At 43.3% G+C, this 23682-nt stretch overlaps 1 protein-coding gene across 6 annotated transcripts in view; it reads right to left on the reverse strand.

The window, feature by feature from the left end:
• Window positions 1-284: 284 nt before the first annotated feature.
• ankfn1b (ankyrin repeat and fibronectin type III domain containing 1b) overlaps window positions 285-23682 on the reverse strand; it is a 155438-nt gene continuing 132040 nt past the window's right edge. For all 6 annotated transcript variants that reach the window (XM_085284320.1, XM_085284319.1, XM_085284321.1 and 3 more), the window contains 16 exons: window positions 21079-21276; window positions 20205-20318; window positions 19562-19659; window positions 18765-18855; window positions 15116-15223; window positions 12926-13025; window positions 12266-12398; window positions 12052-12171; window positions 11738-11953; window positions 9209-9375; window positions 8931-9081; window positions 7167-7335; window positions 6865-7031; window positions 6507-6714; window positions 5646-6370; window positions 285-5561 (listed from right to left, as the gene is read on the reverse strand). In XM_085284320.1, coding sequence (XP_085140446.1) covers window positions 5253-5561; window positions 5646-6370; window positions 6507-6714; window positions 6865-7031; window positions 7167-7335; window positions 8931-9081; window positions 9209-9375; window positions 11738-11953; window positions 12052-12171; window positions 12266-12398; window positions 12926-13025; window positions 15116-15223; window positions 18765-18855; window positions 19562-19659; window positions 20205-20318; window positions 21079-21276 — 3074 coding nt within the window. In that variant the 3' untranslated portion in view covers window positions 285-5252. The remainder of the gene's footprint in view (window positions 5562-5645; window positions 6371-6506; window positions 6715-6864; window positions 7032-7166; window positions 7336-8930; window positions 9082-9208; window positions 9376-11737; window positions 11954-12051; window positions 12172-12265; window positions 12399-12925; window positions 13026-15115; window positions 15224-18764; window positions 18856-19561; window positions 19660-20204; window positions 20319-21078; window positions 21277-23682) is intronic.

The raw sequence follows: 23682 nt of genomic DNA on the forward strand, positions 1-23682 counted from the left end.
AACTAAAAGAATAAGCCCCACAGAATCAGATCTACACACACTTGAAATACAAGCTTGCTTGGTCCTTCTAGCTAAAAATGTCAGTGACGCTGACAGAGTTTTCAGCTTTCACAAACTAGTGCAGTTCATTTGTAGAGTGGACAATCTGTGAAACAGGAAGTGTAAAAAGGTAATATCACATAAAAGAAGTTGTTATTGCTCAGTGGGACACACATGAAGGTCAGAGGCTTCCTACACTTGTGTGCGGCAATAACAAGAGAAGAAACCACAAAAACAACCGAGGCTTTCATTTTGTAATATTCATTTATTGTTCAATAAAAATAGATTTTAAAAAAGTGACGTGATGTCTCCTTCATGACTTTGCCTGATGCATCTGCCAACTCCTTGTAAACATGGTGCCTAACTCTTTTTTTTTTTTTTTTTTGGACTGGAAAGGGAATTTTTTCTGAAAAGAAAGAAAGAAAAACAACAACCAGCCTGCTACTTCTCTGATCTTTGACCTCTGTTATGATAACCCGTCTTACATTTACTTTCACATTTAGGGCCGATACAGTACATTCATCCACACTGGTCTCGTTCGTCTATATACATAGTTCAGTTTCTGGCTGTGTGATTTGTTTTTGCAGATGGCCCTCGTAAAAACGGCTTTAAACAGTTCGAATAAAGAAGACATCTAGGCGCTAACACAAGAGTTCAAGCCATCAGTAAAACCAATTACAACTTATTAGAACAACAGTTTGTCTTAAGACATCTTTATACAGTAGTTACAAGTAAACAAAAGGAGTACGGAAAGTAAGTTGAGTCTGTAAACACTTTGAAAGACACCACTGTTGGCTCCCTCTGTGAAAGCTTCAATGGCATCTTGTGAACCTGGAATGCTACAGTAACTGAGGCCAGGTCCACCGACTTCATCAAACTCTCCTCCTTTGGACCTTTCTGGTGCTACATTTGAAAATTCTGCAGGTCACTGTGACGGTAAGACGTTGCTGAGCTTGGCTGACATTTTAGAAGAGGAAACCTATTTATCATAGGCTGAAAATAGCTGAGAGGGGGGAAAAACTTCCTGTTAGAATGAGATACTGTAAACTATGCACAGACTGCTGTCTTTCAAGTGTTTCAGTAGTTTATCTAAAAAAAAAAGAAGAAAGTGTAGATTGGTAAGAGGCCCAATTCATTAAGAATGAATAGGGGTTAATAAGAAAAATACAGGTCTCCATGAGAATTGCCTTTGCTGAGACAATTTATGTGTCGTGGGGAATTTCTCGATGGAGCTTTATGTATAGCAAGATTACTAGCATTATTGCTGGTAGCATCTCCGAGTTACAACAAATGGAATTATAATTTTAAAAAAAAGAAGAAGAGATGGTGTTTTGTACCTGTATGGGATTCTCAAAGTCCCAAACGCTTTCTACAGGAAATAAGGCTGAAATTGTAATGTATAATTTAGAATGAAGAAATCTCCATTCTGGCTTTTAAGTTCTGATTGATAAGAAGTTTGAAGGAATATTTTTGATGTTATATTTTGGAGGTAGAGTAGATTTAAGAACATTATGTAACATTTGCCGAGGATAGGCAACAGTGACCTCTGTGGCCACAAGTGGTAATTACAGTCAAAGCAACAATATACAAATTCCCATACTTGAACTGCTTCTTTGGTGCAGTTTACCAACATACAGCAGAAGCCAGTATTAGAAGTTATACAGTAAGCTGAGTGAAGCAGATGATTTTTTAAATTTAACTGAGATGTGAAAATGTTTCTGATGTGGGCATCTTCAAAAACCAGTGAGTCAACAGCTTTGCTATGTGCACGAGTATAAGTCATAACAAGCCAGCCATTACTTTTTAACTGCAAGACCGAGAGCAAGAATGTGCGCTTGGCATCAGTTGTTTTATTTAACTGAGCGCTTTGCCAAACCCAAATTTACTTTTGATGTCAAAGTTGTCTTATGTGCAGCGTGATTCAGTCACACTAGAGTAAAAATAGGATGGTAACCTCCTTGTAAATAAAAAAAAAAATCAGTGGCTACCGAGTGATTGTGCTGATTGTTTTCTTTTTTTTTGTTTTTGTTTGCAGTGACAATGCTTGATTGCAGGCTAGGTTGCACACCTGGTCACCTGGTGGAGGCAACTTGTCTCCAAACAGTTGGTGTCTGACTCAGACTCACTGTAGTCACTCTCATACAGATTGTCAAAGGTTTGCAACTAGCTGGCATGTAATTTATAAACAAAGACAGACCATCAATGCGTTGTCATCAATGCGAGTCAGTCAGTGAGTGCAATTTGCCTGTGACGCGTCACCAAGCACGTGTGTCATTTTGTAGTTGAATTGCCAACCAGCATCAACAACATTATTGTTTGTGAAGGAATCTGATTTTTTCTTTTTGTCTATGAGATTCTGGCTGAACTCTGAATGGAAGTAGCTGATGTTAATTTCTGTTTAATTAGAATTTTTGTGCATCTACATGTAACAGATATGCGAATTTTGTCAATTTATCGCAGTAAATCACTGTGTTGTTACTAATAGATTCCGTATAGATTCCTAATGACTTTATCTTATTGCAATTTTACATCTTTGACATCATCAAAGATGGCGACTGACTCCAAGTGGTTGCAGACCTGGGTCTGATCTCAATATTGTAACATTAGTCTATGACTCCATGATGTGACTACCAAGCTACCTTGTGTTGGCTAGCTGAAGACCCAATTGGTGTTGCGTGATGTAGTCCCACAAAGTGTTACGCAAATTTTGTGGGAGATTGTACCTGATCAACCAGAATTACAGTGCAAGAACAGATGGGAATACCACTATACGCTTGAATTAAGTTGAGAGCAGCTGTTCAATGCAGAATTCATGGTCCCGTGTCTGTATCCATTTGCGTAGGTATTTGGCTACGCAGAGTGAAGAATTTTGGGCATGCAGCTTATGCAGTCCACCAGAGTGTGCTATCCTCTAAAACCCAACAGTGTACAGCCCAATGGGGATATAGAGTGAATACTGAGCAGCTGAAAAGTGGGCACTCTATTTCATTTCAGCTCTTCATAGGTTATAGTGTCAGTCTTACCCAAAACTGGCTGGTGTACCAAGCTGATGGAGTAGTCTTATAGACAGCATAAAAGATGGAGGTAGTTTCTGGTATTAATAAGTAAAACTAAGATAAAGTCCTTTAAACCTTCATTCTTTCTAACTGCCACCAGGGGGTGTTACCTGTGGTTGCAAAAAGACTTCTGGTCCCATAGAGGAGTCTGGGACAACTCTCTGACTTGACTTGACCTCTGTAAACACTTTCCAGCTGACTTTATGGTCTCAGTCACTGATTTTGGTTAGAGTTCATTTTGTAAATCTTGGTGGTACGGTGTTTCAGAAATGAATATACCCAGGGTATGTTTATTGGCGATGGACTTTTTATTGACGAGTGCTTAGCAGTCACCAATCACACCTGGTGGCAGACCCATGGCAATGGTGGCAGGAGACAAAACTCGTCGCGCGATCTCCAGCTCCTGCAGTCTGCATGGAGAAGCATTTTTGGGCAAAATACTGAACTCCAAGTTTCCCTCGATTAATACATCAGAGTGTGAGCGTGCATGTGAATTTTAGTGCTTAGGCACTGAATAATAGTACTGTATAAATGTGTGTGTTACTGGATGAATGATTTAATAAAAAGTATAGTAAGTAAAGTAAAAAAGTGCTCAATTTGAGTAGAGTGGTCTTTGAGGTTAAAATGTGATGTTATGGTAGCTGTTTCCATCTTTTATACTGTCTATGAGTAGTCCGTGGACCAGGTGTTCCACAGATTTTTGACACTGCCCCCTGGTGACAGGAAACTGCAACAACATGCAGATGGTGGTCTGATAAACTGTGTGTAGGACCAACACATAACCTTAAAGCCTCCTATTAATACAAATACGAATGGCTCGATCAGTTGGCCACGAGTCTCGCTTTGTAGAAATGTAAAAAAAAACAAACGAGTCCCTTTGCTGGAGTCGTTTCATGTGTAACACAGTTTAAAGCAGAGTCAGACATGGTTTGGGATATACTGTGTAGTGTGCATCTTACAAATGGTGGGCCTCTTAACAACCCTTTGGGATAACTTGTTCTAGACTGAAGTGCACCGTTTTCTGTTGCATCTGGGAACACCACTGAATCAAACACAACAAAACACTGAACTAGTTAACTCTGAGCATAGCATGACTACAGTACTTGAAATGTACTCGGCACAAATCTGGAAGGTTTGCATGCTTTTTTTTCTCCATCAATTAGAATAACAAAAAAAAAGGAGAGAGTAAAAAGTATTGCTTGTTTTTTCTCTGTTTTGAAAACCCAAATCAGCTGGTTTTATTTTGTGTTTCTCCACAAGATGATCATATCGGTTAGCTACACTGTGACTAAGTCTACTACACAGCAGACTTGTTGCTGCAAAAGGGAGAAAAGGAGCACCGGAGTTAGTGCTGGGGTTTATGTGATGTAACCTCCACCCTCCTTCCTATTCACTCTTTTTTTCCCCTCACTCTCACTCTCTATCATGCTCTCAATTCCTTGGCTGCTTGCTGCTAGACAGTACAGTGGCCAAGAGCAGTTGAGTGACAAGTTGACGGGCCAAATCGTCGGGTCCATTGCATCCCCGAGCAGAGACGCCAGCCACCTCTGTACTTCTCCCCTTCCTTCCTGCCTCCTGGGCTAAGTCCAGAGCCCACATCCTGGGAACATGGGGCCGGACGGCTGGAGCCGACAGCACAATAAGAGGGTTCATAGGAAAAGCCGTGTCCGCGTGTGGCTGGGAGGCGCTGATGCTGCCCATGTCATTTTGGCAGCTCGCACGGCTCTATCTGCTGGCCTCAATCACGCCAAAAGTCAAAGAGACGCTCCATTAATCTCGCTCAGCATCACAATCTTTTACCCAATGACTTCTGACAGCACAAAAAAAATAGTTTCTCTTTGTTCTACTGTTATTGTTCATTTGGTGTCCATATGAGGGTCTCTGATGTTCATCAACAAAAAAAGAAAGGTTCTACGTATGGGAGAACAGATTTCATGGAAACAGATTCTCGGAGTAGCATTTCAGATAACCAGAACACAGCAGAAAATATGACAACATGATATAGCTGCAGCCGAAGACAGTATCAACACAGTGAGAGGGAAAAAATTGTAGAGTTTAGGAGCCTGCAGACAGCGTGACAGTTCAGTACGTTTATCAAAACAGAATCTCGGCACGGGGTGAACTCTTAAGATTTGCCCCTCTCACTTCTGGGAAGTATCACACTGTGGTGGCCCGGCTGTGTTTGAGGGCTAGTGGCGAATACTCCTTAATACGAACACACAGTTTGCCCCTCAGCCAGGGGTTTTGAAGCTCCAGGGGACAGAAGTCGTCCTGTAACCACTTCTCTCTGTCGTCCACAACCAGCACGAGGCCGAAGTGCTTCAGCTGTTCAGGACTGTAGTAAACACACTGCTCCTGTTCGTCACCGTTTTCACTGCTTCCCATCATGCGCCGGGACACGACGTTCATCTCCTGCACCACCAGCTGGACCATCTCCCGTGCGGATGTGCCTGGAGTTACACAAAGCTGAAATGTAGGAGGAGATATTAGCGTTTGCCAAAACAAACACAAGGCGCTCTGAGTGAAAATCCCTGGAAAATGAATCAATACCTTGACGCTGGTCTCCTTTGGCAGACCTGTGCGGTACTGCGGGTAGACTCTGAGTGTGGCATGACAGCCTTTCCTGAGAGCAGCAGGTGATGGTGAGGCGAGTCTCTGAGTGCCGCTGTCTTCTGATAATGTGCGTGCCGGCGGAAGCCGTGACAGGCAGCGCTCAGCGGAACAGCAGCGGTCTACTGATGAGGGCCGGTGCCATCTTCGCTGCGGTGAGGTGGAAGGTGAAGGGCAAGTAGTGTGGTAGGAGTAAGGCTGCTGGTGGGCGGAAGGGAACTCCAGACTGCTGGTCCTCACGCAGAAGGCCTGCCTCTTCTCTGTGATGTGCAAAAGCTCAATCTGCCTGCTGGGCAAGATGAAGTCACTGTCAAACAGCTCCGGAGCCCCCCTTCGCCTTTCTCCTCCACATCGAAAGCCTCCACCTCCTCCACACCTCTCTCCTTCCCTCCCGTGCTGCGGCTCTGATGCTTGGAGGACGTCTGGTGTGGAATCCCGCAGAGCTCCCCCTCCACGTCCACCCCCGCTGAGATGCATTCCTCCTCCTGAGCCGCCCCCGTCGATGCGCAGGAAACCACGGGGCTCCAGGGGCGCAGAGGACGAGAGAGGTGAAGGGGGCAACAGGTCCAGCTCTCGGGGGCTCTGGGCACGACTGGAGTCATAGTCACTGTCGGTAGTGAGGAAAACTTCAGAGGAGCCTTCCTCATCTGAGAGTCCAGCAAAATCTAAAGGGTGCAAGAAAAGAAAGAAATTTATAAATGAGTACAATAATTCCACAATATCACATTTTCTGGTATAAAAAAAATTGCTCATGTACAAAAAATATCTTTTGGAACCACACGAATCAGACGTCTTTCTGACCTGAGTGCTTACGGCATCGTTCGGGTGAAGGCATAGGAGAGGGCATGAAGTCTGGCTGAGATGAGGTAGAGGGAGGCTTGTCAGGCATCACCTCTTTAGAGAAGTCAATTATCCAGCTTACAGAGATGCCTCCTGTCGGCTGCTTGTAGCGGGCGTACTGCAAGGCATCCATAATCCATCTCACATCCCGCCACACCTCCTCCATTTGCTTTGGGAAAGTTATTAAGATCATAAGTTACAGTGACGTCTAATACTGTGCTACTCTGGGATTGTCCATCATAATGGGATATTTACACCTAGACTATGCTACAGGCTCGGATAAATCACAAATAGCTGACATGCTGACAGTATGTCATACCTGCATGTGTTCCTGAACTTGTTGGTGTTTCTTCTTGGCAACGAGGAGCTCAGCTTCAGAGAAGGCCTCCCGTAGTGCCTGCTGAGACATGAGGGACTCCAGCTCCAGCAAGGCGGACACCCTGCAGTACTGGCCGATGAAACTGGGGCAATAGGCATTAAAGTGCACTGAGGAAGAAAAGAAATCCAATAAGACCCAAAAGCAGAAATATAAAATCTTCTGAAATAGAGAAACACATATAGTAACAGCAGTTTTTCAAATATTTCTTTTATATAATACTGCATAAAATTTTATAAACTAACCCAATTCAAAGATCTGCAGCGGCAGTGTGAGGAAGCCGGAGCGCGGGGAGTATGGATTATTCTGACCGGGAGCCGTGCAGACTTCATCTGAAGGTGGCAGGAGGAGGAGGAAACACACTTTCTCCCCAAACTCCAACACTTCCTGGCTGTAGATACGGAAGTCCTGTGCCTAAACACAAAGAGACAGGTGATCTCTGTGGGTCTCTGGCTCCACAGGTATCGATGTACGCTTAGTTGAAGTCCTTTAGGACTGTAAAAATGTGACATAATACAGATATTTATATTTAAATCTTAAGCTTTCATTTGAATATATATGCAGTGTTGTTTGTGTACAAGAACTTTGTGGCAGAGGAATTGTTTTCAGGTTGTTTGACATCCTGTCTGTGAACATTAAGTCTCACGGACAGAAAATTAAATTTGGCAAAATGTTCAATGCAGTTCGGTTCTATTTACATAACAGTTGCCTTAAGTGCTTAATATTGTAAAGTAAACCCTATGATATTACAGAGAAACCCAACAATCATAGGACCCCATATGAGCAAGCATTTTGGCGACAGTGGGAAAGAAAAACTCCCTTTTAACAAGAAGAAACCTCCGGCAGAACCACGTTCAGGGATAGCTATCTGCCACAACCCGTTGGGGGTAAACACTTTGCTGTGTTGGTTCTGGAGGTCAATATTCAAGGTCGCTGTACCCTCATCCAATTAGATTCTCTCTGTATCTTAAAGAAATCCTACAACTGGGAGGTTGTAATAATTGGTTGATATTCTAAGAGTCATTTCTACTTTCCTTTGATAAACACAGTAAAGATCAAGTAATTGAGCCCAAGTTTATTAAGATTTACAGAGTATGGATCATAGAGTGCTATTTAAATCAATTTTATACGTTTCAGTATTTTAATAGCAGAATTAGGAACCAATAAAAAACCTTGTATAACAAAAAGCGACCTCATTGGGGGTTACCTTATCACACTCTTACACTTACACTTTAAACTGATTTACAAAGATTTCCCTACATGAGTGATTCATACCTTTAAGTCTCCAGTTCTTCATTCTTATAACAGTTAAATAAAAGACTTTGAGCAATAGTCCTTCAAGCTTCCTGAAGGTCTTTCAAACATTTTTTGGACATTGGCTGCTTTTTCACTCATTTTTAGTCCTGACCATTTTCAGAGGAATTTTGTTTTGTTTGTTAAGCCACTTAACACTGACTTGTGGATCATTCAAGCATTAAAAAAAAATCACCAAAGTAAAGGGATAAACCAGTGATGTGTCTGGTGATGTGTGGGGTCATCTTGACAGAATGGAACAAAAAGTAGCCAAAATGCAAAGAAGAGCTTTGAGTGTCATTCAATGTTCCATTTTTCTAGCAAAATACAAAGAAATAGGAGGCGGCTCAAGATTGTGACAGTGTGTATGTATCAACACAGTGCATATTTATCTTCATAGTCATGTAACTTTTAATAGCAGTGAAGTTTATGGTGCTGGCGCTCCTCCATTTGAACAGTTGGTGGGAAAAGTCAAATGGACAATGACTGCCATTGTGCAGGAATTCAAACCATGTTCTTTTAGAGAAATCATGTAGAATTAGTGGTCTAACCAGCGCTGCCTCAATTTCCACTGGAGTCATTTTAAAGAGCTTTCTGCTTCTGCTGCTGCCTGACTCGCTGTATGCTTCCCCAGGTTCTACGCATCAGTCAAAATCACTTTTACTAAACAAATTGTGGACTCACTCACTAAATAGATACAGTTGTCTTGTTCTGACCTGATTGCCAGGAATGTTGATGTGAGCTATCAGGTCCTTGATGGCATTACGCAGGTCCTGTAGGAGGCGATGGGGAGCACTCTGTACATCATGGTCCATTTCCAGTGACTCCTCCAGAGAGCTGAGGGCCTGAAGCCACTGCCACTCCTCTCTGGAATATCACAGAAACAACTCCTTTATTGTTTTGCTAGTTTAGTTTAGTTCTTGCTTTTGAAATTTATCAGCCTAACCAGCAGGACTGCAATTCAATTACACATTAGGTAATGCGTGATCCCAACCTGGACACATTGCTGTTGTCTCGAATTTTGGTATGACAGAGCACGTTGGGGAGTTTCTGGGGCACCAGTGCTCTTATCTGCTCCACCGATGTACACAACTTCAGGTAGCCCAGATATAAGCCTGGAGACAAAAGCTTCCTGCTACGCCTGTGGTACGCCAGCTTCTCCTAGAAACAGCAGACAGGGTGTCCCTTAAGACTTTTCATTGCATTTTAATACCACTAAAACAAACATACACAAGATGGAAATACAGAGTAAATTTAAGACGTAATGCAGTCTGCATGTCTTTTATTAAAAGAAACTAGACTAAGGGGCGTATTCGTGATAGCCTTGTGGGCAAGGTAGCCCAAATGCTCACTGTTTTGGGAATCCTTCCACATCTTCAGCTGGTATTTCAATGTAACTGGCATAACATCCTTCAGCCGTATACCTTGCCTGAGTGGGCCATCTAAGACAAAGTTAGCTGGCAAGCTCTGACCAGCCACATCCTTCTTGAGCTCCATTCTCCTCAATGGTTCTCCTCAGTTCTTTAATGGGAAATGAGGTAATGGCCTCATCAACCAGAGCTTAGCACTTGACTTCCTTCCTCATGACAAGCTGATAGCAATCATTATCAAGCCATTTGCCATTAAATGTGTATCTTCTAACTTCTGTCAACTAGCATTGACTAGAACTGGCCAGTCTTTACTTGACCTCCCTGCTGGGAATATGCATCAGTGAGTTTTGTATTTTAGTACATTTTTAGACATAGTCTGCCACAATTAAGGTACCAAATGAATTTAATCAGTCCGGTGTTACTGTTAGCTGTTTACAAACTCAAATGGTCGGCCAAACTACGTATAAGCTGTGGTTTTGTTTTTAGAGCAAAAAAGAACCAGGCACATGTTATGGCTAAACACCATTTTTACCTTCAGTGTCTGGTGTCCACTTATGTTCACTGACAGTGCTAGGATAAATCATCATCAGTTCATCTCTGTGATTTGGTGCTCTGCAACTGGAAAAAAACCTCTACCAGACTCTGGACTGTTCCTGTTCCAAAAGTAGCATGGCCGTAACACTGTTGTCACACTGCATGACCTAAAGGTATGCAGGGGGTAAAAATAGCAGCATTGTATGGTGGAATTTCCACCCAAACTGAACTAAAACTGTGGAATTCAGTACCTTTTTCTTTATAGAAGTAATTTTTAACTCTATGAAAGTAAGTGTTGAACGGGGTGAATTACATGATGGCTGTGCTTTTAATTTTTTCTCCGTAAGCATCCTCTCATTCAGTAGTCCTGTTTTTATGTTTCGCTGTTCAGTTAGTCTTGGATGCTTTTCATGTTGTTCCAGCGTGTTTAAAGTGGAAGTCAGTCCTGCAGAATAGCCCATCAGCACATTTTTTCGCATTTCATCATATAATTTGTTCATAACTGGCCACAAAACAAATATTTCAGTGAGCTGTGGTTTTGCCAAAGGGAATCTTCGCTATTGTTTTGGAACCACAGGACAAAACCAGTGTGCTTTAGAGGCCAAACAGCATTGCAACAATGGCATCAGGTTTACTAGGTTATATAGACAAAATCAACTTGTGGTTTACTTCCAGATTGTTTTTTGGTTGGTTTTTTTTGCTGAACTAAACATCCACACTGAATTAGTTATATAACACTAAATAACAACAGTTACACGGTTAGATCATCATCGTCTCCAACATGCTGAAAGTTTAAACTGCTACTTGCTGAATAAGCGGCTTTAAAACGTGAAGCGACTTCAAGATGGTTACGTTTACATGTTGAGCTGTCACAGATTGACCTGACGTTTGGCATTTTAATTAATCTGATGACAAGTCTGCTCAGTATGCTGAATGGCCTAATAATGACAGTGACAAATGGAAGAGCAGAGTCACGGTGATTAATGTTTGTCTAAATAAAGGGTGTCTGCACAAACAGAACTTGTAATTGGAAGCAGATTTCAATTTAAAGTCCTATTGTTCCTGCCTCGGTGCCTCATGTCTGTCAGGCTGTGTTTGGTTTTCTGTGAATGAGAGCCTCAGCGATTCCACTAAATACATGTTTCGGGGCATTTTGTTGTCGACAAAGCCCTTTATTCGACGTGCTTTGATCTGGCCACATCCTCGGGTAACATAAATGCAACATAAACTGCTGTGGAAGCGTTCTTTGACCAAAACAAAAGCAAAAAATAGCCCAATGTACAAAACTGAGGTAACTCCTAATCACTGCCAGCCCACTTCTCTACAATATGGGAGCCAATCAGCTTGTTTTGAAGAGAGTGGATATCTGGACAACACACAACACACTGACATGAGAGGTAAGATTGTGTAAAATTTCATCTTGTATGTCCCGATTCTGCACATTCACATGCAGATACTGTCTACAAAGATGCCTGCTGTCATGGTCCCATGGTTTTGTGTTATTTCTGAGTTTTGGTTTCTGTTTGAAAACCGCTTGTTGATTTTTTTTTTTATATTTCTGTGCGAGCCAATTACATGTTACAATTACACAGTAATATCTTAAGACCTGCCGGACTCACATGAAGTGTGATGAGGAGCATGTCCAGCGCAGTGGGCTCTTCGGGGGATGATATAGATTTTCGTTGGAGCTGCAGTTTACAAAGCTGCGTCCAGCGTACCCCGTCAAGGTTGGGAGACGCATTCATGTCCTTCAGCAGCACCAACAGGGCGTTACCATGCTTGTCTTTGATCGGCTCAAAATATACCTGACCAAGATCCTGGGTTCCCAGTGCTCCCTGATAAAAAAAACATCAGATAATATTTCCTAAAATGTTTCACACTGAGCTCATATGATCACAGCCGCCATAATTTACTCATAAAACTATTAGACTACCTGTAGATGGGAGACGGCCTGCAGCATCTTGAGGCGAGTCTGCAGAGTGCATGAACACGACGTCTGGGAAGGACCGAGGCACTGCTGCAGCCACGAAATTTCCTCCCATAGATAGGACACCTGTTGCGGGATAGGAATCATAATAAGGGGCATTGTAATCATTTGTGCAAATGCATAGATATGTGACTGTCAAGTTAAACTGTGGTCCATGCACCTTAGTAAACCATAGAAAGTCCTGCATCAGTGAGCTTGAATACGAATCTTCAATCTCCACAATAGGAATCTGCTCCTCTGGAGTCACCAACACGTTGTCGTCTCTGTAGAATATGGACGCCAGATAGAGACCTCTGGAAGGAAACGCAGAAAAAATGTGTGTATGAGTATTTAATACAGCTCTGAATGTTTAAATGTCAAAAAACACTAGAATCAGTACTTTGCTGTTTTATGTAAATGTACATCGTAAAAAGGTATCTTCCACAGCGTGTCTTTTATCCTGTCTTCCTCCCCTCAACCCTATAAACGGTCACAGCAGACGGCCGCCCCTCCCTGAGCCTGGTTCTGCCGGAGGTTTCTTCCTGTTAAAAGGGGGTTTTCCTTATCCCTGTCACCAAGTGCTTGCTCATAGTAGGTAGTTTGATTGTTGGGATTTTCTCTCTATTACTCTAGGGTGTTTACCTTGCAGTATAAAGGACCTTGAGGTGACTGTTGCGGTGATTTGGTGCTATATAAATAAACCTGAACTAAAAATCTGGCGGGAGAGTGTAAAAATAAAATGACAAATTACACACCAGATTTGTTAAACATATAGTTAAAAGCCTAGGACATGGAGTGCTCTAATTTTTACGCCACGGTTCAAGGATAAACTCTCTTCTACCTTTTCAAACTTTTGACAAATTTGTTGGTGGGCTGGAAAAGGTGCCGCAGGCTCTTGGACACTGAGTGCTTCCTGCTTTGTGGTGGAGCTTTGCATTGCTCTGTGTGAAAAAACACAGGAAAAAAACAGAAAGGATTAAGCTAATTCCATAGCAACAACAGAGTCAGATTACCTGAATAACTATTCCAATGCCCTTGATGCTTAAAATCACAAATAGCATACCAGACACAATAGAGCCGTGACTCTGACTGGTTTTCTCTCTAAACTGGTGTCTACTCCTGTCCTAACTAAGCCCAGTGGCAGGCTGTTACCAGAGTTACCTAACTGACAACAAACCTGACACATCCAACATCGCGGTCAGAGTGGAATATTTCTTGACATGCTCTCCAGTGGTGCGGTACCATTTGACAGTCAAGCTGGCTGCCAGCAGCAGAGTATGGGCCTAAAGGGAACTGCTTACTCTCAGGTCCCAGAGGAGCTGTGTGTACATGTGTGTGTGTCTGTGTGTGTTTACCTGTACACGCTATAGCTGCTGGAGCATGGCAAGCCTCGAGCAACAGCCATACGCGCAGAGTCAAGGAGCTGTCGTAATTTGTGTGTGTGTACGTCTGTATGTGTCTTAAGCCTTCGCCGCTCACCTACAGGGGAGGTCAGTCAAGTCTGTGGGGACGTGTTTATTTTTAGTGGACCAGGAGGGGGTTGGAGGCCAGAGCGAGAGAGGTGAATGCATATCTATATGTGTGCGTTTGTAAGGGTGCTTGTTGGTGAGATAACGCACCTCCCCACTCATTAGAAACCATGAGTCCCAAAACCCTTTACAGACCCCCCCTGCCCAGCTCCCCACAGGTGAGGTAACTCCAGCCCCAAGCCACTTAAAGTCAATAAACCTCCCCATTCAGGGCCCAAGAAGAACTAATTTTCTCTTCAGGTGGATGAGTTGAGGTGTAGTAACCAGAAAAAAAAGCACCATTCGACCCTTCTCACCTCCCCAAATTTCGCTCCACTCGCGACTCTGTTCAGCTCCAGCCTTGCCAGGCCTCAGTCGCTCTTTGACACTGAGTAAGAGAGACAAGAAGGGCTGACTGCTGGGGTGCCTGGGTTAGTCAAGACTTCTTTCACAGTTTAATTAATAGTGTTTGGACAAGAGGGAGAAGGTGGTGTGGGCTTTGAGCCGGGCTGTGATGGCGGGGGGGTGCGTACATGGACATGTAGGGGAGTCAAGAGTTGAAAGCGAGAGCATGTACTTGAATATTTGCGTCTGCTCGTGTACACGCGTACCCGTGTGTGAGCCTGTCTATCTTTATGTGTGTGTATATATGTGAGGACAGTAGACAGGGCGACTGGTGGGCTGCAGGGGGCGAGAGGGGGAGGCAGCAGTAGTCAGTGTTAATTTATGCCCTCTCCAGACTCCAGCCCGGGACTTGTCTCTTACAGGAATAACAAACATGACCCCAGGACACGCCACCTCGACTACCGTGTCTGAACTCTCAAACTCAATCAGCCACCGTCTGAAGAACCAAGAGCCACTCAATACCGGCTATTATATTGCATCTTGCCCTGTTGCAAATATGGTCTAGCCACAGTGGACAATAGTAAGTGGGTGAGTGTGTTTGGGCGTGTGGGTGTGAGAGAAAAAGAGGGACAACTTGCTCAAGGCTAAGTGCAGTTTGCCGTCATGTAAAAAGAGGCAGTGTGGATAGGTTTTGACACTTATGGGACCAGCTTACAGCCAGCAGTGTTTAGGGATATAAACAGCTTGAGTGTGAGAGAAGCTGATCTGCATTTTGTCCCAGAGAGGGAGAGGTATTCAACCGAGAAACGGCTGAGTCATGGAAAGACTCGTGAGGGATGGGGAGGGGTTGCCGAGACAGACGGGAGGGTATTATTTTTGAGGCGACGTGTCACCTTAATATGTACGGCCTGAGATTGTAAAGTGTCTGTCATGCTGAGATGAAACACAGCAACCTGTTACACCTGTGATTTCAACTCTGCATCGTTGTGTTTCTTTGCGCAGGAAAAAGAATGCTCATGAAACATGAAGTCGTGCCAGTATTAAACACTGATCTTAAGGTTAAGTTTAAAACACCTTTGAAATTTGGTTGGGCTTCAAATACTTCAAGCTCTCATATTAGTTTTTAGTCTTTCTGGGGGAAAACAGCCCCTTCGAATTGGTCAAAAAGTTGTTGATACCATGGCAGACACAGTGGCGGTGAGCTTCTTTTATCTGCCCAAGTAGCTGGTCCAGTGACTCCTTCTGTCCTCTCTGACGAGGAGCGCGGCCATCAATGTCCCTCCAACCTTCAGGGAGATGAAATAAAGAAAGAAAAACTGTTATACAACAACTTGTTACTGCAATTATCTAATCAGCCAATCATGTAGTGGCAAATCTATGGATTTAGGCATGTAGACGACCTGCTGAAGTTCAAACTAATAAGAAGGCAACAGTTACTCAAATAACCACTTGTTACAACCAATGTATGCAGAAGAGCATCTCTGTTTGAACAATACACTGGATCTTGATGACAGAAGAACACCCCTGTCAACTAAGAACAAGAAATTGAAGCTATGATTCCCAGAGAAGATTTGAAAAATGTTTCCCAGTCCGTTGAGTTCTGAAAGCATGGATCCAACCTGCCTTTTATCCTTGGGTTATGATGCTGCTGTTGGAGTAATGGGGTGGGAGACATCTTCTTGTCACGCTTTGGGCATCTTAGTACCAACTGAACTTTTAAACACCACAGTCTACCAGATTATTGTTGCTGACCATGTCCATCCCTCTATGACCACAGGGTACTCATTTTCTGATAGCTGTCTCCAGCTGTGTCACTAAGTTCAAATCAACTAGATTCTTTAACATGACAATGATTTCGCTATACTTAAAGGGCCTCCACAGTCTCCAGATCTCAGTCCAATAGAGCAGCTTTTGGGTGTGGTAGAACTGAAGATTTGCATCAAGAGTGTACAGCCGAGACAGCTGTAGCAACTGCGTGATGCTGTCATGTCACCAAAATCTCTGAGAAATGCTTACAGCTCCTTATTGAATCTATGTGACAGGTCTGAAGCCAAAAGGATGTCATGGTGTAACTGACAAAGTGGCCAGTGAGTGTATATTTATCAAGACTCACAGAGCTCATACATAATAGGTGTTTTTAGCGGAAACCAACATGACGAAATTAGGGTACTGGTTCGTTTACACACATTGGTCTAGAGTTAGCTTTTTTTTTTAGCATTTTTAGTTGTACCATGATCAAAATTTATACAAATATTTATGGCCCTATGGCGACATTATGTGGTTTTAAGTCCATCTATCCGTCCCTCCGTCCATCCGTCCATTCATCACCTTGACTGTTTACCCCAGTTGGGTCACAGGGTGCTGAAGCCTGGTCAAAAAGCAGGCTGGATGCTCCCTGGACAGCTTATAAGTCCATCTCAGGGTTAACACGGAGAGACAATCAATATACCTACAGGCAAGGTAGAACCACCAGCAACTTATTCAGGCAATCGAAGAACTTGCAAACTTCACTGAGAGAAAAAAAAAGCCTACAGTATAATAGCAACACCAAATGGTAACCACTCCAACACTATGCCACTCAGGCTAACATCTTATTTCACGTTTTTTTTTTTTTAAATTAGTGCAAAACTGTCAATTGTACTGTCATGAAACGTGGTACAAAGATTAATGTTCAGCAAGTTTTTTTAATGAAACAAAATTATTGTTGATTTATGAAAATGGTCTTTTTTTAATTCTATTTTGGACACTGAAAAACAGGAATGTTTCTGTCATTTAACTGTTTACCTATTAATCAACTATATCAGTGTAGTATGAATGGCTGTGGGGGAGGTCTTTATCAGCAGGAAAACCTGTAAAACTTATAAAAAGACAGGTAAAAGTCCCAAAAAATATCTGCTCTCCGTACTTTACAAAGCTGTCAAGTGGGGTGGATTGGAGCCGTTGCTGGGCCGATTCTGACCACCAGGCCTTACATTTGACACCCCTGGCTTATAGTACCACCTTACTTGAGCTGCTCGAATGGCAATGGCCATTTTGTCTATATTGGACACATAAGCTGAATGTGCTTAACATAAAAGAAAAATTAGTAAGAAAATTAGCAGAAATGAGCTGACATATTATTATTATTACAAACTAAACTGGTATATAATTGAGTTTTAGGGTTGTCAGCTACTTCATATTTTGTGTTTGAAAGCTCACTGGCTTTTATAACCAGAGGCTAGTGAGAAGAAGGAAACTAAGCTGATAGTAGACTGTTTTAATAGTGGACCGTTATCAGTTATGGAATGATAAAATTACAGGTAATTAATAAACTCTCAGCAATTTACATTTTATTAAAAACAGCACTTATTTTGTATAAATTATACTTGATGTGACATTAATATCCAGGTAAGATCAGACCCATATAGTCACATTCTCTGCTGGACAGGCAGATCCCCTGAGCACCACTGATTTTGGGTTCAGGACTGAACATGTGCACAGAGATTCTGACGTAGTGCTCCTGCCACCTTGACAGCATCTGAGGAACGTTAATGTACCACAAACTTAACTGTACCCCCAAAACGCTAAATATTCTCATTCCTCTGTCTTTTCGTGTTTCGTCTTTCCCTGTGATGGAGGCACACTTACACAAAAACACCTACTTACAGTACACTGTATTACAAACACACACTTGGCCTTCTCTGCTCATAGATGACCAGCTCTGCAGAAATCCTTCTCCCTTATGCATTAGAACCAGAGGATGTGTCAACGATAACCCACCCCCAACCAACATCAACTCCAACCCACCCCCCACTCCCTCTCCTGGAGCCCCCCGGGGGGTGCATGGGGCTGAAACACGGTGAGGTCTATTCCCGGAAAGGTGCCTGTCCCGACAAGACAAGCGGGCCCTTTAATGGGCGTCCACGGCCCGGTATAAGGCCCCCACTGTTGGGGCCGCGCCGCGCGCTACAGCACAGACATACAAATATTTCCAGTGGTAGGCCCAAATGGAAAACACAAACACGCAACATCGAAATTAGCTCTGGGAGAGGGGAGGGAGAGCGGTGGGACAGTAGAAAAAAAAGGAGAGGGGGAAGCCTAGTTTCACAAACTTGCTGAAAAACACTGTGTGCTGATGAGGACAAACATGTTCATGTGTTCTCCAGATGTGCCACGAGCGTGCCAGTGTGCCCACAGCAATGCTACCTATGCTCACGCTCTTACAAAAGGTGCATTTTGCATCTGCAACAGTCAGAAGAGTCCTTTCACAAATCTCAAAAACATGGAAACGTAAAAATTTCACACAAACTAAAGAAAGAGACAGATGGACTGAAGGAAAGGGAGAAAGAGGGTCAGAGCTGCAGCGGTCAACAGCTCAGCTGTTGCACATGACTCCACGGTTAATTTCTTGGCTGAACCCGGGTGGCTTCTCCTGGCAGCTGGGCCCAAGCAGCATCCTGAGGCTACTGTTACACTCACTAACATCCGCAGTGAGGGTCCCACAACCCGCCCAGCCGCCCTGGCAGAGCTGGAGGAGAGTCCAGCTGTCATCCCTCTAGTGATGGCACAGCAAAATTGGAATGACACCAGCGTGACAAATTCAATTAACAAAATTAGGCGATGCCCGGGTCATTTTATGTGTAAGACTACGAAACAAATCACTTATGCAAGACAAACATACACACACACACCACAGTTATTAATTTAGTGAGGTGAGCCAAAACCTTGTAGAGCAAGGGGCACGTTTTGAAATCACCCTAAATTTGGAGCTTTATGTTTAGCTTTGTGTAAAATTTAGACACAGGCTTTAAAATACTCATATTTATACAAAGAAAATAGACAACTTACTGGAAGGTGCAGCACAGGCCGGTGTGGAAATTTTCCAAGGTCCCCAGCCCTTCATGTTGTACGCTGACACCTGCACGTAGTAATAGGTCCCCTGGGAGGAGAGCAGATAGGACACTTACGACAGAATCTGCTTGCGTGTGGCAACAACCGAAAAGGAAGTGTTTCTGTAAATGACCATCTGCATACATGTGCATGTGTGGAGCTCAGTGCATCTCTGTCTCCCAGCGTGCAGACGGCGAGCCCCTGCCTCTCCTTTCTCAGCCAGATCAATCACACCAGCCGCCAAAACTCACTGGCCTTGCCTTGACCCCTGTTCTTTTTTGACAGGAGTGAGCTTTAGCTGGTAGTGGGGGTCTTAAATGGGGGATGGGTCTTCCCTCACATAATAACTAACAACCAGTGGAGTGTCCATTTGTCTCCATGTCCGTTTAAAAAATGCCACCCATAAATCAGGTGGCAGGCTACCAAGCTGCTCTTTTTTATCATTTTGGCAGCTGCCTGCAAATATCGCTTACGGGTGGTCAGGAGGGAATAGGGTTTGGTGTGACGCTTAACATATACAGTAAAGAAGGGTCCAGGGCTGTGTGTAACAATACCAGGGCCCTTCCTGTGAGAGAATAGCTACAAGCTATTCTACAAGCTACAGCTGGAGAACCTGCAGCATAGTGCTGCTTAAACTATGGTGATAAAATGTGATTGGAACATTTTATCTGTAAGTTGGAAGGAATCTGTAAGTGCTTCAGCTCATGGAAATGTGCATGAAGAAAAACAACAACAATGTGCCGGCAGAAACTTACAGATGTTAGTCCAGTAATGTTGCACTCGAGTTGAGTGGCATCATCCACTATCATCTCACCCAGCAGAGGACTAAACGAAGGATTACCGCTCCAGCTCACTTCAAACATACACAAACACAAACATTTTTCATTAGTTATCAAACACTAGTCATTACTTTACAGTAGAATTACATTGCTTTTCCTTGTTTTCTTTAATTAATATGCTTTTACAGTAATGAATGCTTACACTGAACACGCCCACTATGGGTTTAGAATAATAATGCATGCACAAGAAAACCCCTATGAGCCAAAAGCTTCAGGCTGTTGGAGCTTTATGATGTCAAAGAGAGCGGATGTCCTTAATATTGTCATCTCAGGGACAAATGTCCCACCCACTGTCCATTTTACCCAATGGACTGCCAATCAGAAGAAAGCTGTGTCCTTTAAGGGAGAGAAGCAACAACAGCTTGTTTCAGGCAAACAGGCCAAGTAGAGATTAAATAAGGATTTTGAACTGTGGGCCATGCAAAGCTACTCTCCAATAGTCCAAGAATAAAAAGCTTGGAGCTGGAAATGAACCTAATATGTCCACTTGTAACTCTACATATTGTAATACTGAGTGGTTTGTTCTAAATGAAGTGGCTGGTCTGGTGTGACGGCCGACCTTTGTATTTGGTAACCACAGCAGAGTTGACACAAAGAGGTTCCTGGAAGTCAACTTTTAGACTGGTGCTGCTGCTGACAGACAGGGAAACTACACTGGGAGCATCTGGAGGACCTGGAGAGACAGAGGACCAGAGAGAAGGCCGGGTAAATAAGCAGAGTACACACAAGAATACACAACAGTCAGATTACTGTAATGGGATCTTTTACATGTTTTGATCTGTGCACAGTGCACTCACTCAGTTTGAGAGGGTTTGATATGCAGTGAAATTGTGTATGATGGTAAAATCAAAGCATTTAAAGGCAGCGCAGCTTCATCTTTACCCTATAATCTTCACAAACCGATATAAGCTTAACACAAGTATGTCACAGATTCTCACTGTGGATATAACAGCACAGACATTAACCTTCAACCTGTGCTTTATTACTTTCACGTGCATTCACACATGCCCATCAAATTACATGAGTAATGTAGAATTAAAAGGCGGGAAAAGATCTTTTTTTACATCAAAATGCACATTGGTGTGGGTACAAGGGAGGAGTGTCTGCTTTCTGAAGAGGGGGGCGGGTTAGCTGTCTGCCACTAAGCGTGTCACGAAATGCCTATAACAAATTAAAGCAGGAATACAGGCGTGTTATGTTTGTGCACACACATACATGCCACATAGTTGTGTGTTCGGCTTCCCAGTGTGGAAGCCATTAAGTCAGCCCAGACAGAATGACAGCAGAGGGGGAAAAGGGGTGCAAAAAAACAAACAAACAAAAAGAAAACCAAAGATGACTGCTGGACTGCAGGAGTGATTCAGGCGGCAAACTTTTATCGGCTGGTTAGCATGTGAAAAAAAAAAAAAATCTAAATCAACTTGAAGCCTTACTGGCATGCTCAAAGCCTGTCTGCATGCGTCGGAAGAGCCGGAGCCTCCACTCCCAAGCTTTTAGCTGGCGCTCACGGTCAGATCCCTCCCGCTCACCGGGACCCTCATTCCGCACCTGGGGCTGTAGCTCCAACACTCGCTGCTCGGCCTCCTGCACCAGAGTGGCCAAATGAACCGCTCGGCCCTCCAGACTCACAACTAAGAGGGAAACACAGTGAGAGGGGGAATGTCAGCAGATAATTTTAGTATCAAAACAAGAAGCATTTTATCACACGAGACTCTTTTATTGCCAAACCAAATACATGATCTCTGTCCCACGAACAGGGGATAGAGATCATTCTCATGTTTGGGTATTATTATTATTATTATTTGATATGTGAATGTTTCCATGAAGAAAAACATGTTCTAAATTATTTACACTGTATTTTATTAAGAGATTGGACGATGCGCAGGCTTAGATAGCGCTAGAAACCCATCTGTCGCCCGCAACGGTGCAAATTTCTTATGAAGGCCGCTCTCTTGCTCCCTTTTTTTAATGCCTTTGTTTGCCCAAAATACTGCGGCAGATTCCACAATAAACAGCATTTAATATAATTAAGCAGTCTCTCTTTTGGGCAATGACATCACCTCGAAAATGACACCAAAAATGGGGCAATGAAAGTGAGAGGGGTGAGAGAGGGAGGAGTGCTCTTCATGTGCGGTTAGAGGGGAAAACAAAACGGTGGGAACGTGCATGGGCATCGCTTTAAAGCGCCATTGTAAAAGCTATTTTTCTGCAAATGTGCGGAAAAAAGTCAACTAAAACTATAATAACGCCACAGGCTGCTAGGACCAGAAGATACTTTCCAAAAAGGGGAGAGGGGTTTCAAAGGCATCGCTAGAGCAGACGAGCTGTAACCCAGGGCCGAGCGGTCGCTCATAGTGACCGGTGGTGTTAACGCAGAGATCAACGGTGCTCCGATTTGCAAATGCATCGCTGTAGATCGTACAAATCAAATTACAGGACAAGTGACGTAAAGCTGCTAAAGGTCAAAGAGGACAGCGAGATACTGTACTCCTCCTGCAAGCGGCTGGTCATTTCTTGGAGTGTTTGGGACCGGTGTGTGTCTATGTTTAGTCTGTGTGGTCTGTGTTTGTTCATTGTAGATTCCACTGTTGAGCGTTAGATTCCACTGTTGACAGTAAGTTTAAAGCTCCGTGTCAAAATGTCCATCTGGGTGTTTAATTCTGCGGCTCTCTCTGTGTCTCCTCGGTGGCTGGGAGCTTCTCTTTTTCAACCTTGAGCGTCTCTTCTGGGTGTCACCTCTGTCGTACTCTGCAGACACTCATGTGAAAACTTGAAGGCAGTTCTTTGCTTTTATTTTTTTTAAAGGGATTACGTGAAGGTCAGGGTCGAATTAGGTTAGGACAGAATTGGACATGGACTATAGCTTGGATGGAAACAATCAAAATAATAATAATAACAATATTGGTTCACGTTGATTTATAATTCCAGCTCCTCTGGGCTTAGAAAAAGGCCCAGAAGCTGTCATGAATGTGTATGTGTGTCTTGATTTGTCCTTATTTCACATTAAGGCTTTGTCTTGTTGAGAGCCACTAAGGGATTAATAGTGTGAAGATGAAGTTGCTTTTGAGAGCGTGTTTGTCTTTGCCTGTCCTTGTCTCTCTGGTAACCACACACTGTGTAGTCAAGCATGGCAATAACAATAAGCGCCATAATCAATTCCTTTTAAAGTTCAAGGAAAAGTCTGCATCATCTATCGCGTCAATTATCCTCAGATGGCGTTTTGAGCATGTTCTCGAAAAAACAAAGCTTTGACTTTCATTATGTCCCGTCGTTTGCTTCGTTTGTTTCTCTATTTATGTCTTTTTGCGGACAGCGCGCACGGCCCGCTGTCTCGTGAGTTATTGGGGTTCTGGAGAGAGAGCACAATCAAACACTAAACTTTAGTAAACACCACTTTCCATTCAAGTGTTTTCAATTTAATGATACCTTTATAAGACGTCTGGCTCGGTTCTTGAAAAAAATGAAGTGTGTGTTTGTGTGTGTGTGTAAGTGTAAGTACAAACACAAACAGCCTAGGAGCCTTACTGGCGAGTTGTAATCATTAACAGAGGAAGGCGGCGGCGGCTCACCAGATCACAAACAATTAAAAGTGCTTACGCAGATGACTAATATTGCATCACAATGGCTGCCCCTCTGTTGCCTCTAATATGCTTTCACTGGCAGCAGAAAGCAGAAATAGATGTGTGAAACTGTCAGTAGAGTGAGGATAAATCCATTACTGGTGTGAATGAAAGGAGACTGTGTAATGTTTTAACACCTGCAGTTGATTTACATGACGCTGATATTGCTGGTTCAATACAACAGTTCTCCCTTAATCAAACGCCACCCTCTGCCTTGGCTACTTGGCATGAGAGGACACGGAAGACATTTGAGAAACGATAACAGGTTGGTTGTGTCTGTAACAGAAGATGAGAAACACACGGTTTTGGAGCCAGAGGTACCCGCAGAGGTTCAGGGAGAGAAAAGACCGAAACTACAGCACAGCGATGAATGCACTGAGATCGAAAGAGAGAAAAGAACACAATCTCTCATCATTC

Source organism: Mchenga conophoros, linkage group LG8, assembly GCF_057382185.1.
Source record: "Mchenga conophoros isolate Kocher_MC1m ecotype Shallow Benthic linkage group LG8, M_conophoros_male_GT1.1, whole genome shotgun sequence".
NCBI classification, from domain to species: domain Eukaryota; kingdom Metazoa; phylum Chordata; class Actinopteri; order Cichliformes; family Cichlidae; genus Mchenga; species Mchenga conophoros.